This window comes from Gymnoscopelus microlampas (assembly GCF_963454915.1).
Source record: "Gymnoscopelus microlampas genome assembly, chromosome: 6".
NCBI lineage: Eukaryota > Metazoa > Chordata > Actinopteri > Myctophiformes > Myctophidae > Gymnoscopelus > Gymnoscopelus microlampas.
The window spans coordinates 15520679-15539150 of record NC_139943.1 but is presented as its reverse complement, the minus strand read 5'-3'; the positions used below and the strand labels follow the sequence as shown (position 1 = coordinate 15539150).

At 42.1% G+C, this 18472-nt stretch overlaps 1 protein-coding gene across 1 annotated transcript in view; it reads right to left on the bottom strand.

Moving 5' to 3' along the window:
• Positions 1-4928: 4928 nt before the first annotated feature.
• Positions 4929-18472, bottom strand: part of herpud1 (homocysteine-inducible, endoplasmic reticulum stress-inducible, ubiquitin-like domain member 1) — a 30151-nt gene continuing 16607 nt past the window's right edge. Inside the window, exons 7-8 of the mRNA XM_084060447.1 lie at positions 7011-7140; positions 4929-6024 (exon numbers count right to left, since the gene is read on the bottom strand). Coding sequence (XP_083916573.1) covers positions 5836-6024; positions 7011-7140 — 319 coding nt within the window. The 3' untranslated portion in view covers positions 4929-5835. The remainder of the gene's footprint in view (positions 6025-7010; positions 7141-18472) is intronic.

Sequence of the window (18472 nt, the reverse complement as noted above, 5' to 3'; positions counted from 1 at the left end):
TCAAAGCCAACAAGCCATAAATGAGCTCAAAGAGATAGAGAGACGTACTGTATAAAGACCTCAGAGAAAACAAGAAGAGAGTGGAGGTTGGATTAGGGCTGGACTCTTCAAAACACTGTCCCTTTACCCCTTTACCTATTAGAATGCCTCTCTCTCTCTGTGAGTGTGTGTGTGTGTGTGTGTGTGTGTGTGTGTGTGTGTGTGTGTGTGTGTGTGTGTGTGTGTGTGTGTGTGTGTGTGTGTGTGTGTGTGTGTGTGTGTGTGTGTGTGTGTGTGTGTGTGTGATGGAGGTCATTGAGGACATTTAGGATAGTAAATACATGTATAGACATGTAGTGAACACATTCATCCATTTCAATGCACTGAATGGGACATTATCATCACGTTTAATCAGACTATTGATTGGTCTAAGTAGGTGAGATACTGACCTACCGACGGGGCTCAGGAGGTGTTTTGTATAAAGTATAGTTTTGGACCGCGACGGAGGCGCGCCGTCTCAAACGAACTTGAGCCACGAGAGGCACCACCGAGCAAGCTAAAGCGAGCGACGAGTTGCCGTGCCGAACGTTGCGAAGTTCGCTTGAGCCGACTCAGTGCTGTCCGTGTTATGTACCGATAGGCGCAGAATCCTAAATCATGTTTTGGGGTGAGTGTTTGACCCAACTTTCATCAACCCACAGAATAACGACAAAACACTTACTGAGCCCCGTCGGTAGGTCAGCATCTCACCTACTGTACTTAGACCAATCAATAGTCTGATTAAACGTGATAATGTCCCATTCAGTGCATTGACAGCGTTACACTAATAGTACACAATTAGTGGTTACACACACGAACACATGACATTGCATTGCGTTGTGGAGCTTGTAGATCTGCTATTTTTGAACATTTTGAAATGTTTGCTTTGCCTATCATGATATACAAACAATAGAGACGGCAGGTTGAAAGGGGTTAGAAAATAAATCATATACTGTAGACCAAAGCAACCCTCAAGCTAATTTCACCAAGTGTAAGATTTTAAGAACAGCGTTGAACCTTTGTTCCTATTCTTGACTATACTGTTTCATATCGCCTCTGTCGGGTGGAAACTTCAAACTTTTCAGGATTAAAATAAAAAACACATAGAGTAATTAGAATATGGAGATAAGACGTTTCTGCCGACGAAATAGAGATTCTAGAGTGTAGTTCTCAGTTGACCCCCAAAGCCTCTCCTAAATTCCTCCAAAATGACAACATTTTGTCCTCACTGTGACGTGTTGACTTATTCTCCGTCACACAATCAGTCAAGTTTACAAATGGAGTTGATTTAAGTTTAGAATTAGGTAACGTGTGTGTGTGTGTGTGTGTGTGTGTGTGTGTGTGTGTGTGTGTGTGTGTGTGTGTGTGTGTGTGTTTGATAAGGTTCACATTGACCGTAATGCTCCCGGTGACCTCATCTACAGTAACATGTGGCACATACGGGAGACTCAACCGAGGTCACATGACCTACAGTAACCCCATGGATTTCAACATGGCGGTCAACAAACTCAGTGTCCTCGTTGCACCATGAATCCTGATTTATATTCTTAGTGCCGGGCGGCAGTGGCTCAGCAGGTAAAGAGGCCGCTTGGGAACCATTCGATCCCGGGCTCGCCCAGAATTAGTGTCGAAGTGTCTTTGAGCAAGACCTTGGATGGTTTCCTCCCCCGTCAGCATTGGTGGGAAAAGTACTCAAATGTTTTACTTAAGTAAAAGTATCAATGTAGAAGTACTCCGTTACAAGTAAAAGTCCAGAATTCAAAATGAAAAAGTACAAAAGTATTGGTATCAAAATGTACTTAAAGTACCAAAAGTAAAAGTGCTAAAATGTTTGAAAATAGCAGACCTACAAGCTCACGTGTCGCGATGCGACGCGTTCTGAGCTTGTAGATCGTCTATTTTCAAATAGCCTAAGTATAAAATAGGGCTTAAGTGGTTAATGTATGTTTTATAATGTAATAATTTACATCTGCAAAGTAACTAGTAACTAAAGTACAATATTTGCCTCTGAGATGTACAGTAGTGGAGTAGAAGTAAAAGTATAAACAATTGGAAATACTCCAGTAAAGTAAGTACAGTACTTGAGTAAATGTACTTAGTTACTTTACACCACTGGCCGTCGGTGTATTAATGTGTGTGTGAATGGGTTAATGTATTGCACATTGTAAAGCGCCTTGGACAAAAATACTTAGGTGTGTGTGTGCCGGATAGGGTCACGCACCGAAAATGGTAGATCTACAAGTATCTTAGTAGACATTTTCGATGCGGCATACCTCTGCTTAAACTAGCTACAGTAGATGAACTGTTCTCACCATCCACATTTAACCACTTGAACTCCCGCATCTGTTTTTGTTGGGAAAGATTTGGCAGAAAATACTGTAGCAGGTCGACATGCTCACAAAGCTTGTCGGGAAAGCTTGTGGGGAAAGTGAAAGCTCTATACACTAGTGACTAGTATAAAGCCCTAAAGGACTCCGGTCAACCATATAGGGTTTAAGTGCTAAACCCTGACATCTCTATTTTGGGCATGTGACATACAGTAGGTGACATTTTTCAAATATTAAAAAAAATCTGAAAACATTTCTTCAAAAAAGAATAGCAATCTCCAAAACAGATCTTTAACTCTAAAAAAAGTATTGACAACGAGGAGGAGACCCAAAAAATGACTTATTTTCTATCAATTGCACACCCTATGAAGCCTTGAATCCATGGAATCTTTTTTGTTTTTGTCACATTCCTAAGATAATAATTTGATTCCCGTCTCCTAACGGCTAATGTATCCGGTAGGAGACGCAAAGTAGATTATTTGTGTATCCTACTGGAAATACACACGGTCATCAAATTATTGTCTTAGGAATGCCACAAAAACAAAAATAAATCCATTAAATGAAGGCTTCATGGGGTGTGTAATTGATAGAAAATAAGTCATTTTTTGGGTGAACTCCTCCTTTAAGTGGTTATTAACTGTAATACCATCAAGTGGTGTCTGCAAAATCCTGGGTGTTTTATATTCACTAGGAAAACAAGATAGTGGATGTATTCAAATCAATACGCCTGGTTGGGAGGGAAATGTAAAGAGTTTTGCCTTCAACAACTACCAGGTCAAATATCCTTGAGCAAGGCACTTATACCCTACATACTTTGTTTACCGGGGTCCTCGGGGGCTCTACTTGCCCCCCCCCCCCTCCTTTTTCCCCTCTACACCGTTCGACAAGCTCACTCATGAGCTTGTAGATCTGCTATTTTCCCCAAATGTTCGCGTATTATTACATGCCCAGAAAAGGGACACTAGGGTCAACTCAGATCTACATCACAATGACACAGCGACGATAACAAATACAAAACTCATATCCTTTAAAAGTACATTTATTGCATCCACTTTTGCAACTTCATTCTGCCACTTCCCAAGAGAATAAAAACAAGAAAAGAAAAATTACACTTGGTGAATAATGTCAATAGTTACCGTTATTCCCAAAGGCAACCACAAAGCTAACTTTATAACAGCAACTTATGGGTACAGCTGTGTGTGTGTGTGTGTGTGTGTGTGTGTGTGTGTGTGTGTGTGTGTGTGTGTGTGTGTGTGTGTGTGTGTGTGTGTGTGTGTGTGTGTGTGTGTGTGTGTGTGTGTGTGTGTGTGTGTGTGTGTGTGTGTGTGTGTGTGAGATGTAAAAAGCATGTGTGTGAGCGATGTAAAAAGTACAAAGAATAGTATGAAACCTCTGGATACAACCTGTAGACAGGGGTCGCTGTGTCTGATGGCTATACTTAGTTGTGAGCCGGTGTCATAATTATGCCGAAAATAGCACATGTACTGTATACTACAAGCTCACAGTGCGGCGTGCTGTGACACCTTATGAGCTTGTAGATCGGCTATTTTATTTAGCTAGCGAATATACCTGCTGACGTGGCAGGCTACTTACTTATCATATGATTAATTATTCAAAGAGCAGATCCGATTCTTCCGTTTTTATTGGAACTTGAGATGTGAATTGAAATATGACTGTCAGAACTTGAGACTTGCTGAAGATGTGGGCCCCAAGTAATCATAAAGGTCCACACAAAAAGCATATATTTCTATGTTATATATATATATATATATATATATATATATATATATATATATATATATATATATATATATATATATATATATATATATATATGTATGCTTGCATAATAGGATTCATGTTATAAAGTGCTGTGTGTACAGACAATATTATAATTTATTTACACATCCTCTTATTTTTTTGTATTGTATTAATGTAATCTACAGAATATATACACAACAATTTGGCAGAAAGAAGCACTCATGTTTGCATTTGGTCACCAGGTGGTAGTAGAGTCATATACTGTATATTACTACCATGCTCATTTAAGTAAAAGCCACCCTAAATGATCATTCAAATGACGTTATTTGTACGGCATGACCATGATCAGTACTGTACCTCTGCCGTTTTTCATGTTCAAAGTGACAAAACCGTTTTGAAGAGGAATAAAGCGAAATCCGGTTTTAGCGTAGACCTAGAGTATATTATTTATACTAATTTATACAACCCTTTCTTTCTTTCGTGTCAATGTTTTTTTTCTCCTGCTGAAAATGCATAATTCTTGTCCACGGTTATTTGTCGAAAGGATTGCGAGATGAATTATATAAATTAAGTCTTATGCTTCAACTGCCTCATATCCACAAAATCCTCATTGTGAAAGTGCTGAACAAGGTTCTGGATTGGGGATTTCCATACACTACGCCACGGCTTGGGTTTCAGATTACGTTCACAGAACCTAACTTGGGCCCTGCTCAGGTACTAAATGACTGATACTTTCAATAGTTTTTCTAAAATGGCAAATATAACAGCTCTACAGGCTCGCAATGAAACGTGTTGTGAGTTTGTATATATATTTTTAAATTATTTTTATTGCGTGCCTCCTTCTTCGAGGTGGTGTGGTGGTTATAATGGAAGTGTAAAAACTAAAAACCATTGCAGAACTTCCCCGGTTCTGGAACGTTTCATGTTATGGAAGGTTCAGGGTTACCGTTCGTAGTCTAAAAGAGCCTTTAGAAATGCCTGTGTGACACTTTGGGGCCCGTATGTATAAATCTCCTGAGAGGAAGACTCAAAGTAGCATCGTTGGTCATCTCATGGTCGACAACCGTAGAAGCTTCACTAATATAATGAATATTTGAAGATTTCTTTTGATGAATAAAAGGCTTCTTTGTTATGAAACAGTCCAGAAGAAATTCTTACACAGATGGCTGAGTGGGTAAGGAGTCGGGACAGAGCAAGGCATAGCTCATTCTGTCAGTAAGTTTTAAGAAATTAACAAAAAAAACTTGCGTTCAAAGCACACTTCTTGTCCCCAAGTGCATTTGGAGAATGTGGAATGAGTGTTCAGTGTTCAAGTTTACGGTTGAAAAAGATTGGTCAAATGTAAGGAATGGAAGCTATTTTCACTCAAACAGTTCCAGAATATTCGGTAATCATAAAAAATGGCTGGCGGCGACTTCCATGTAAGCCCACGGGCCAAAGCTGAAGCGTTTACAAACTAGCTGTTGACTGGTATAAACGTCTATGATTTGAGGCTCAATCCTTTGCCTGGATCCAGCTGAAATACCATTTAAGATTTCATTGGTCATTTTCACAATCAAATAGCTTGGTATTCCCTGACGGATACAAGCCGAGATCAGCATTTCAGAAGGGATAAGGAGGAGGCAGTCACAGAGTTAACTGCCCCAAAACTCAAAAAAATGTGTGATTGAAAACTTTTGAGTATCCGATGACGTCCATTTCCCCACAATCGTTTTGTCCGAGGTGTTGTTCAGTTGGCCACACCCTGCTGTGCCTCAGGTATGAGTGAGGAGAAGAAGCTTTTGAAGAACACCCAGGCTGTCCACACGACTGACACCCTATAGGGAGGGACCAGCACGGCTGTCATTGGTCCTTGTCCCTCAGGTCCCTCCCCTGCAGCATCGTGTGCCACCCTCTCTCCGTCAGCAGGCTCCTCCCCCTGAACACACAGAAGGGTTTCAGGTTAGCGTTAAACTGGAAATACCACATCACGGTTGTTTTGCCTCCGCCAACCACTTTGCCATTTACTTCCGTGTCTGCCTGTCTGTATGATACAGAATCTGGATTCATACACCATTCTGTATGCGGGGAATAAGTCTTTGAAGTGATTTAAAGAACATGCTTCGTGAGGTCAACCGTGACTTTGACCACCTGCTTATAATTAGTTCGTCCTTGGGTCCGAGTGGACATTGTGCCAAACGTTATGTTAAATTCCCTCAGAGAGTTCCTGGATATTGCGTTCACAACATTGGGACAGACATGCGGTCACAATGACCTTGACCTTTGACCACATAAACATCAGTTCATCATTGGGTCAAAGCTGACGTTTGTGGCCCGGACCGGCACCTAGGCACAATGTAGCCTGACAGCGTGTTGCGGGTTCGAGTCCCGATCCAGACGGTCTTTGCTGCGTGTCACTCCCCATCTCTCTCTCCCCACTTCCTGTCTACCCACTGTACTATCAATAAAGGCATACAAAGCCCATAAGCAAATAAAAGATTAAAAAAAGCTGACGTTTGTGCCAAATGCCACGAAATTCCATCAAGGCGTTCCTGGGGTATCGCATTCACAATTTTGGGATGTACAGTACGTACATACATACATAAAGTTTCCATAACGGTCAGATTCCTTAACGGTTCCCTTTAACGACACCTATAGGGGGTTCCAAATGGGATCCTAACAGGTCTGTACACTCTCAGAGTTATGGTGGTCCATGAAATGTAAAAGTTTGAGAACCACTGGTATTTGTAATTGTATAGCAGACATGAAGTCCACACATACCAGCTCTGACAGTGTGATAAAACCGGTTCCTGAAACGGTTCCAAATGTGATAGAAACTATTCCGGTTCCTTAATGTTGGATCCAAACATCCCCATTCCAACCCTAGACTGAACATCTTTTCTTAAAAAAAAAAACCTGTCTTACCGGAGCTGGGTTCTGCTGGGCCTGTGGAGGCTGTTGGGCCTGTGGAGGAGGCTGCTGGGCCTGTGGTCGCTGCTGGTTGGGTCCCTGGACTAAAGGTCTCCTTCTGAAGGGGAACCATCCTGCTGTGTGTCTGCAGAGCAGGAGAAAGGTAGAGAAGCAAGAGGGAGATTGTTACAAATTGTTGCCATCAGGCAGACACTTTGTATCTCTGTATTTAAACTTTCTCTTTTTTTTACTCTTTATTTTTCAATTTCAATATTTTGTAAGACATACAAACAAAAAAGGACAGGATTTTTTTTAAATAAAAAATAAGGCAAAAAACAAACAGACAATCAAACAAAAGAGGTCATGGGACATTCAGTACCAATAACAGAAACATGTTTACAGGAATTGAGATAGAGTAGAGAGGATGTAACCAATATTCACAAGAGATCTGGCTCGCTATCTAAATAGTCTAACCATTTCCCCCATCTTTTTTCACCTCTGTATTTCAACTTTTAATGTTTTTTTTTGTAAATGAATGCCTTACAAGCTTGTCTCGCCAAAAAGATAGCCCATCTACAGTGAAAGTGTGTCTGTGACTTTTATAAATACTTAAGCAAACACATTTATAATAATAAAAACTACATTGGATCCATTGGAACACAGGTACTAATTTCAATTCCTTGAAAAGTAACAGTCTTCAACATTCAAGGTTTCCACCTGACAGCATCGAAATGTCACCTTGCTTCACAACAGTACATACAGTAAAGCCTCATTTGTACCGTACTTCAGTACACAATGGTGTTACTCGTCGTAAATAACTTCGTTTTCAAGCATTGTCGTGCGACCATGTGCTGTATAAATAAGGCTTTAATCCCATGGTACTTTTTTTGTACAACTAGGAAATGGGATCGGAATACTAGCTCTGCTTCATCATGAAGCCTTTCAATGTAAACAAAACACAAGCTTCACAAACCCCTCATTGACTTTTACTCTATATACAAAAGTGATAATATTGTGTTTCTCGAAAAGGAGATTAGAGAGGAGAGAAGACTACTGTAGCTTAAAAAGATGTTTACGAAAGAAAGGGTTGTATAAATCACTGGTTCTCAACCTGTGGGTTGGGACCCCCAGGGGAATCCCCACATAATTCTGTGGGGTCTCCAGTTACAATTTAAGGACTTTTAAGACCTTTTTAATATCTAAAAGAAAAAAAGAAGACTGCATCAAAAGTAATCAACAAACTATACACTCACAGCGCAAGGCGTTGTGAGCTTGTAGATCTGCTATTTTCACAATATTTATCACAAAATTGAACACCTCAACTACAATTCCAAGTGCTTGTCAGGGTGGGTGGTCCCCTGTTCAAAATTATGATTATTTTGGGGGGTCACAGAGAGAACCACTGGTATAAATGAGTATAAGGCAAAGGAGAATACATAGAAAATATGTTGAAGCGATGTGCCAGTAGGTCGTCTTTATCAATAACACAACAACTTGTTTTCTCTACAGGGAAGGAATTCTTTTAACAGCAAAAACTTGTAAAAGTGCTCCATTTGGAACAGGGCCAGTTGACGTAATGATGATGAACAGTGTCTCTATAGTATGTTTACATTCCTGAGAGAGAGAGAATGGGAGGTAGTAGAGGGGAGAGAGAGAGACAGAGAGAGAGACTAGGTCGTACCAAGGGAAAACACCATAGCACTTGTTTCTAAGCATTAACCCTTCAACTTCTTCTGACTTAATCATTAAGCAGAATGCATACAGACTGCAGCCTGTTTTTATCGCAGGCTTTGGGCATCGTCCTTCAAACAAGCTGTTCCCTCCAGAAATATTATTAGTAACATAATTACTAGTTATACTACACACACACACATTAAGTTTGCATAGAAGCAACCTTTCAAATGCATGTTAAAAAGGAATGAGGTGTGTGTGTGTGTGTGTGTGTGTGTGTGTGTGTGTGTGTGTGTGTGTGTGTGTGTGTGTGTGTGTGTGTGTGTGTGTGTGTGTGTGTGTGTGTGTGTGTGTGTGTGTGGTGGAGGGCAGGACAACAGGTATTATGTAACAAGTAAGAACAGATAAAGAGTGAGACCAGGACAAGTGCAGGAAAAGAACATGGACAAACACATCAGTCTAGGTGTGAGCATCAGTATCTCAAATGGACTGCCAATATTTCCTGCATAATAATAGGTATATCCATGTGCATCAGGTCTAGACTAGTTACTGGAACAAAAGTGAAAGTATTCATTATCAAAACCTGTCATCCATCTTAGATTGTCTTGGTTCCTGTTTATCTGCCATCTTACTTTGCTTATTTGACTTAAGCTTTGTTTCAGGAAGTAGTTGTGGCCCGTTGTGAGCTTGTAGATCTGCTATTTTCGCCAAATGTTTGCCCCCAGAATAGGGACAGTTTCTTTATGTTTTCAGGCAACATGCACAATCTACCCATAAGCAGCAGAATGCTGACTAATCTCAACTAAATTATTGAAGGTTTAAAAAGGGGCGGCCTTAAGGATCTGGAGGCCCGTTTCAAGAGCATATACAACCCTCCCCCCCACCACCGCAGGGGAACAGGTAAAAAAAAAAAGGTTGCAGACTGAAGTTGGTTTGCTTCCATAATGGTGCATTTTCGAACTAAATTAATTAGACTATTTGCACTTCCACGGACAGCTATAGATAGAAAACAGCTTAAACAATTCACTCACATTAAATTAACAAAAGTAATATTGTAATATTACATGACTCACTTTCTTTCAAACATAATCAGGTGATTAATTTATATGACCCCTGATTTAATTGGATCTACATCCTGTTTACTCCACATGATTTTAGAATGTTTCTGACATGCACAAATGAACCAACAGTTTTATTAGAATATGAATGTTTTCAGTTCAAGTGGTAACGTTAATGTGTCCACAGTCCATCTTTATGATTAACGTCTCGTTGTGCATCGCCCTCTCGTTTGAAAGTGTCTCTGGCATTTCAACTCGTATTATTGATACAAATAGTTTTGACTGTTCAACATTGCCATCTCTCCACAACTTCGCAGCAGTTGACCGACGGTCTGTCGGAGGGTGGGACCCCTTAAACGGGTTAATCATAGCAAAGGCCGCCACTGGGTTTAAAATAATCATAGACCATTTGTCGCAGCTTTTACCTTTTTACGACAAGACAAAGGCCAAACTGCCATGGGCAGGTCTCTGTGAGAAGTCAACACACCACAGCTGAGAGTTACCCAGTTTCATCACCTTTCCTCTGGGTTCACAGTAGAACCTGTGAAATTACTCCCCCCAGCCATTATTCACACATTTAATAAAAGTGACTTTGTTGGCTTTCCCTCTACTTTGCTCATATTACGTCTAGGAAACTCAAGCATCCCACAAAATAGGCAATTAAAGCTGCCTTTGAGATTTTAGTTCTTAACCTTTAGTGTGAAATGTAGCTACTACCAGTACCTCCCAAAGCTCAAGGAAACACTGCTGCTACTGTCTGTTGTACAACCAACTATGATAAGTACGCATTTGAACCATTATGCTGCCTTCACTTCACACTAGCTACAAAACGAGCTACATTGCTGCAGTGTCATTGATGCTGAAGCCACACAGTGTAAATGAAAACGGTAGGGAACCTAACAGCAAGAATTTTCCTCCTTTTACAGAACGGAGCAAGAATTATGCAGAGAGAGATGGGGACTGAAAATAGTTGAATAAAAACATATGATTGATTGACGCTTCACTGCGTCATTGGAGCACTGAAAAGAAATCAACTTGGCCGGCTCAACTCGGATTTGCAGAGCGTCACCGCCATCATGCAGCGACAAGTGTCTGGCATCGGTTTGTAGCTTCATGTCACTGACTTCCATTGAAAATGACTTGTAGCCTGTTGCTTTGTCGCCACTAATGTGAAGGCAGCATTAAGGGCCATTCACACTGAGCACTATAACTAAAATTATAACTATTAAAAAAAACATTTTAGTCACACCAGAAACTATTATAATAATAAAAGAAAAGAAAATACAATGGTGAATTATATAGTTATAGTTGAACCCAGCATTAGACTCCAGCTAGAGTTTAATTGCGACCGTAGGTCGCATTTACTATAGAAACCTGCTCCAGGTGTCCGTGCGTCCCTCCGTCACACACGTCCCGTCCCTCCGTCACACACGTCCCGTCACACTTTTGCCCTGCTCATATCTCCGCACCCGTTGCCCCGATCCATGCCAGATTTTGCACACACACTCCTTACCTGCCAAACTACACCCTCCAAGGACCCCCGGAGCTCCAGGGACCCCCAGCTGCCTCGGGGACCCCCAAGTGTAAAAAATGAGCACATGTGGACAAATTACCAAATGACCACCCCAACGGGGCTGCTCACGGGGCATTCCCGGGGACCACCCACTCCTGGTGCTCCAGAACGGATGCAAAAGTGGTGGCGCCCCCAGTGGAGGACCCCCTGCCACTGCAGCTCACATAAAATGCCGTAACTCGGGCTAGGAGCGTCCGGGAGAGCCGCGGCCGGTACCTATTCGTCCGCCAAGGCAACGCGGACACCCCACCCCTAATTTCTCACATGGCCCTCTTCTAGCGCCACCTTCAGGCCGCTTTTCACAACACATTTTCGCCCACTACTCCTCCAATCGCCGTTACAGCCCTCTTCTGTATACATGTGACCTACGGTCGCTTATCTCCCGATTAGGGAGTCTTACTGGTAACATAAGCCCTGTTGACTACTAGGAAACCAGCACCTGCCACAGAACCAATACTCAATTTTAGTTGTGACTGGAATGTTTGTGTACTCGAACAGTCTCATTGTCAGTTAACCTGTATCTATTGCCTGTGAATTTCTTTCCCATTGAAATGAAAGTAAAAAAAAAACTAGCTAGTAAATTACAGCACACAAATCTTGTAATCCATCAGCCACCGTGGCCGGCGGGCAAAATAATCTAGCTCTCTGCTTCGAGGGCTTACTTTTAAGTCAGGTGCTTTACCCTGTTTACTCTAGTGAAACATGAAGGCCTGGTGTGACAGGTTTCACACGGAATGTACACATCCTCAAGAAGCTCCTAGGCTTTAAGATGTACTTTGTTGAAACAAAACAAACGTACATACACAGTATGAGATCTACATTCCTCAAGACGTTTTGGAGGATCTGTGACATTTTATTATGCTAAATGTTAATTTGCTTAAGTCTGAGTGAGTTCCTGTCTATCATCGTCTGTGAAGGTTAAAGATAATATGAAAAAATAAAACGCCCTGCTGTGATAGCACTGGATTGCAAAATAATGCATTTTGCATGAAGTTGCTCACACAACACTACGTTTGTCTTCAGTGCATATAGTTTTGGTTTGCAGTTCACGCATTAAAGCTGCAATGCAAAAGTGTTATGGCCTTAATCGGGATTCGAACCCGGGTCTGCCGTATGAGTGACCAAACCTTCTACCACTCAGCCTAGAGGCCAAGGAAAGTATTGCACTTTACTGTCATCCAGTACGTGTCCTACCCAACAACACCCGGGTCTACATTTCTCAATGGAAAGAGAAGGGGAGATCAACTCCAACCGCTGCAGATGTCCTCGTTATATTAATTTGTATCAACAACATGCTCTAAAATAAAGATTTATTAAAATAATGTCTTATTCATTAACCACTTGAACCCCAGCATCCCAATTCTGGGGGGAACTTTAACCAAAAACAGCTGATCTACAATGTAGAGCTTGTGTTTTTTTGTAGAGGGAAAAAGCTGTCCAAGTGCAGTAAGTAACTCAGGTCCGCTTTATAAAACCAGAATCAGATTTGTTTTATTACCATTATATATTTAACCAATTAAACCGGACTCGAGTTGCACTGTACTTGGTGTGCTCTTTTTTTCCCTCTACACCAAATATCTTTGCCAAAAAGAGCCGACCTACAAGCTCAAAACGTGTCGCATTGTGACACTTTGAATAGGGATGCTGGTGGCAAACCATTTAGTTTGACTCGTTTACACAGATAAACATTGTGAAAATAGCCGATCTACAAGCACTGTACTGTATACTAGTTAGTGAATGGGTGAATGGGTGAATGAGTGAGTGAATGAGTGAATAAGTGAGTGAATGTTTTTGAGCGGTGTAGCCGCTCCTATAAGTGGGGTTGGGAATTCGTCTTTCCCTTTACTGTGATTGGCTGACTCTATTCATACCCTTTTCGCCGTACCGTGATTGGCTGACTCTATTCAGACCCTTTGCTTTGATTGGCTAGCGAGACGCATGATGAAATAATAACCTGTAAATATCACCACGCACTTCAAAAAATCCTTTCGTTTTTTAAGTGAGCTTCCATCACTGTGATGACCACTGTTGTTTCTAAATAACACCGCTCACTTCACACTGGGTGTGATTTTTTCTTGTCATAAGACCCACCCATCCCTTCCGGGATTATAAGACTCCAAAAACATCAATAAACAATATCACATTCACTTCTTGGAAAACAAAAAACCTTACACACCACTCTCCTTTCTTCTTTTTCCTACTAATACATCATTAAAACCCTCAATCCATGAATATATCAGTCAGTCAATCCCCAAAATGGCAGCTTTGAACCAATGTAATGACCTTTTGTCATTGTGGTGGTTGATTGAGAGAACCTCTGACTGGCTTTGAGCAGCAAAAAAATATGAAATGAAATGAATGAGGAATGTCCAAAAGTTAAAGTTGAATTTAAAAGGGTTAATTCCATCTTCCAGTTATTATTCCAGTTCCAGGTTCCAGGATAAATGTACTTAAATATAAAGTACAAGATAAATGCACTTTAACATAACTAAAAGTAGAAGATAAATGTACTTTAACATAACTCAAAGTACGAGATAAATGTACTTTAATATAACTCATAGAAGATAAATATACTTTAATATAGCTCAAAGTAGAAGATAAATGTACTTAAATATAACTCAATCTTCAAGATAAATGTACTTAAATATAACTCAAAGTAGAAGATAAATGCCCACGCCACCCAGACCAGCAGGCAGGAGTTTTTGCTGACATCTCTCCCTCTCCCATGCTGTTGTTGACCCTGCCGGCATAAAAATGTCCACCACTGTACTCAACCCCTGAGCACTCCAAGGTGACATGCCTGAATGACTGGAGACCTGTTGTCACCTCACCCCTTATAGTCACCTATAGTAACCTCACCCTATAGTCACCTATGGTCACCTCACCCCTATAGTCAGCCTGAATGACTGGAGACCTGTCGTCACCTCACCCCTGTAGTCAGCAAACACTTTGAAAGGCTGGTGAGAGATGACATGTGTTCCACCCTGCCTCACTGGACATTGCTGGACATTCTATTCTGCTGCCACCCAGAGCCCAGTGGCAGCCAGGCTGCAAATAGACACTCTCGCTACCTGCGAGAGTGTGGAGGGCAGGGAGCACCCTGACAGACACCCCGAAAACAGTCTGTTTGATGCAGACTGGCAAGCGCTTGAGGTGTCTCAAGACTCTCAAGGCCCAGGGCTCTGAGGCTTGGAAAAAGCTTCTATCAGGTAGCTGTTAGAGAGGGAGATGGAGGAGACAAAAAAAAAGGAAAAAACAAACATTACGGACCATAAGAAAAAATAACAAAAAATAAAGAGGATTGGCACTAGAGATTGTAGTCTTCTTTCATAGTGTGGTGAACCCAACCACAGTCCCAACCAGGCTCAACAGAGTTCAGAGACCTTGAACTGCAGCATGTGCGACCGGATACTGGACTTCCTGACCAACCGCTACAATGTGGTGAGAATGGACAACATCACATGTGATCTCCTGACCCTCAACACAAGATCACCTCAGGGAAGCATATTGAGGGCTCTCTCCTCTACTCCCTATACACATGATGACTGCATGGCCACACACAGCTCCAACGTCATCATCAAGTACTGTATGCGGATGACAGCGACCAGTCTGCCTCCAGGGACGAGGTCAGATCACTGGTACTCTGGTGTCAGAACAACCTCACCCCCAACGCCAACAAGAACAAGCTGATCATGGACAACAGGAGGCCGAGCAGAGAGCACGGCCCTTATCTTTGACAGTGTCGCAGTAGGAAGGGTCAGTGAGCTCAAGTTCCTCGACGTCATCTGTGGGTGAGACTAGATTACGTCCTTCCTTATGTTGGACAACCGGTCTTATGTTGGACTACCCTCCTTAAGTTGGACTACCTTCCTAATCACGGTGAAGGTGTCATCATCAGAATGACTGCTCTTCAATATCTTCGGTTTTGGTCAAATCCCCCCAACTTGGGAGAAACAGAAGGTTGCTGGCCTCATCACTTTCTGTTTATTTTTCCTCGGTAGGTTCAGTTTAAAAAAAGCTCTTGAGCTCCTGATTACATTTGTTACTCCATTTTCGACTTGTACACAAGGTGAATGAAATCACTGTTGCTTACAGGTAGATGGTATGGTAGTCGGAATGCGCTTCTCATCAATGCGGATTGCAGAAATAAATTATGGGGATATAATCCAATAGACAATATATTGGAAATGACAAAAAATAAATACAATAGCATAATGCATTTAGTGTATATGTGATATGGGCGCCGAGTTTTATATATTAAAAACATAAATTAATTAATGAATCCCCTCCTGGAGGGCCCCTTGCGTGGAAGTCCTGTGTATGGGTTCATATAACCCAAATTACGCCACTGATTATCCTGAAAACTACAAATGATGGATCCTGTACAAAAAAAAAGAAACAAAGAAGAAAAAAAGAAACAAAGCCTTAGAATTTCACCCACTTCTTTACGCCTGTAAACCTGTGATGTGACAATAAAGCTGATTCTGATGATTCTGTTCCCATCTCCATTAATCAATGTTTATGTAAAGTTATGTAAACTTTAATAATATAATAATAATTATTATTATTACAGTGTTACCAGAGCCCTGTTAGTCAGCTTTACCTGCTTCCACCTCTCACGACGGGGACGTAGGGTTGAGTTTGAGAAACGTTTTTTTGTTTTTTTGGGGGTCTGGGAAAGGGTTAGGGTTAGTTATGTGCAGCCTCCGATCCACATGGAACTAACATCTCTTTCCCAGTTTTTATTGGTTGTTTTTGGTGTGTTGTTTTTCCTTTTTTTCCTTTTCAATTTTGACCATTTCCATTTTTTTCCTCCTCATTCATTGTCTTGTCTTGGTTTTGAAATTCTGTGTCTTATGGTTCCTGGTCTATGTTTCTGTTTCTGCATTGTAATTGTGCCACGTGCGTTTATCAGTCTTGTGCTGCATGTGTTAAAGTTGAGTTTTGCCGGTTCTTTGTCTTTGTTCACCTTTGTCACCTGCATTAAGTCGTTCAGTCTTGATCACTACCCTCCTTGCCGTCCTGCATTTGGTTCCTCAACACACCGGCACGGGACAGAATGAGCCAAAACAAACTGGACCCAGCGTCATTTAAGCCCCGACTGGTCCAACTTGTTGGGGGATACCACCTAAGCTCTGGCTGGTTGACTGGTTCGCTGCGTCAGCAACTCCTGGCCATGCTAATTCCTGTATCTCACCTTAAAGTCCTGGTCATCCTGTATCTCATTCTCACCTTAAAGTCCTGGTCATCCTGGATCTCATTCTCATCTTAAAGACCTGGTCATTAGGTCTCTATGTATATCTAAGGATGCTGGGGGAACCGCTGGGGCGACTGTCACAACTGAGACTGTGTCTCATTCAATGTCTTGTTTAGGTTCAGTAATTCTATGTGCATTATGTTTCCTGGTTTTCTTAGTTCTACTATTGGTCTGGGGAGCGTTTAGCCTCCCCAGAACCCAGGCAAATAACTATATTCCAAGTTTCTCGTGATTCTTAATAGGCCGGCTGGCCACTGGGAAGGAGACTTTAGCTCCTTGTGGATTTCAAGATGCACAGTTGCGTTTCTTCGCCGCGTTATGCGTTTCTCTTCCTACATGCAACCTCCTGGGGGATCACATGTCACTCCATGCATATGAATGGAGTGAGGAAGTCCATTAATCAACTTTACAAATTGATGTTGTTCATTAAAATGTTTGCCACTTGAAAAGGTAGCTGCAAGAAAACAGTGTCTACTGCAGAAGACACTAAATAACATGCCGGTTCTTATTCTATTCTATTCTGCTTCTGTTCTATTCCGGTTCTGAGGTTGTACTATCATTTACATCCTCAAAGGCATTCCTAGGCATAGGGCCAACCTGCAGAGGGGAGGGGGTCAGGGAATGACAGCTGATGGACACAAGCTAGCAACACGGCAGGCTCCATGTGGACTGGAGGATGCAGCATGGTCCATTCTATTCACTGTATAGTGGCTATATACATGCATCAATGCAGCATGGTCCATTCTATTCACTGTATAGTGGCTGTATACATGCATCAATGCAGCATGGTCCATTCTATTCACTGTATAGTGGCTATATACATGCATCAATGCAGCATGGTCCATTCTATTCACTGTATAGTGGCTGTATACATGCATCAATGCAGCATGGTCCATTCTATTCACTGTATAGCGGCTGTATACATGCATCAATGCAGCATAGTCCATTCTATTCACTGTATAGTGGCTGTATACATGCATCAATGCAGCATAGTCCATTCTATTCACTGTATAGTGGCTGCATACATGCATCAATGCATCATGGTCCAGGTCAATACAGTAAAGGTTTTCATTGCACATTACACAAACAAAATAAGAACATTACAAAAAATATATTTATCTATATAAAATCAAAGACTTACCATGGACATGAACAGGTCAGACACATTTGTTTGTGTACAGACACGTTGATGACCCATGGTCTGGTCCCATAGCCCGGACGTACGGGCTATGGGATTTAAACTACTACTGGACACCAGCTGGTCTGGTCCCATAGCCAGGATGTACGGGCTACGGGATCTAAATGACTTGTGTGTTACTCCATGCATGGAGTAAGGTAGAAAAACTTCTTCCCACATTGACGCTGTCCATTAAACATTTTCACCACAGGATCTGCAGTCGCGGTTATCACTTTGGCTCTCGTTCCCGTGTAAGTGATCCCAATGGCTCTCGTTCCCGTGTACATGTTCCCAATGGCACGGAGTAGGTTCAGGTTAGGAGGAACATTGTTGGCCATGGGTATTTTCATCATCATCATTTCCAGACAGAGTCCAATGAAGTCCATGGCCTGATGATGTACAGAGTCCAATGAAGTCCATGGTCGTCCATCCAGGGGGGAGGGAGGTGGATGCAGGTGGGTCAATGCCCACATGGGGGGGGTGGATGCAGGTGGGTCAGTGCCCACATGGGGGGTGAATGCAGGTGGGTCAATGCCCACATGTGGGCGTGGATGCAGGTGGGTCAGTGCCCACATGGGGTGGTGGATGCAGGTGGGTCAATGCCCACATGGGGGCGTGGATGCAGGTGGGTCAATGCCCACATGGGGGGGTGAATGGAGGTGGGTCAGTGCCCACATGGGGGGGGTGGACGCAGATGGGTCAGTGCCCACATGGTGGGGTGAATGGAGGTGGGTCAATGCC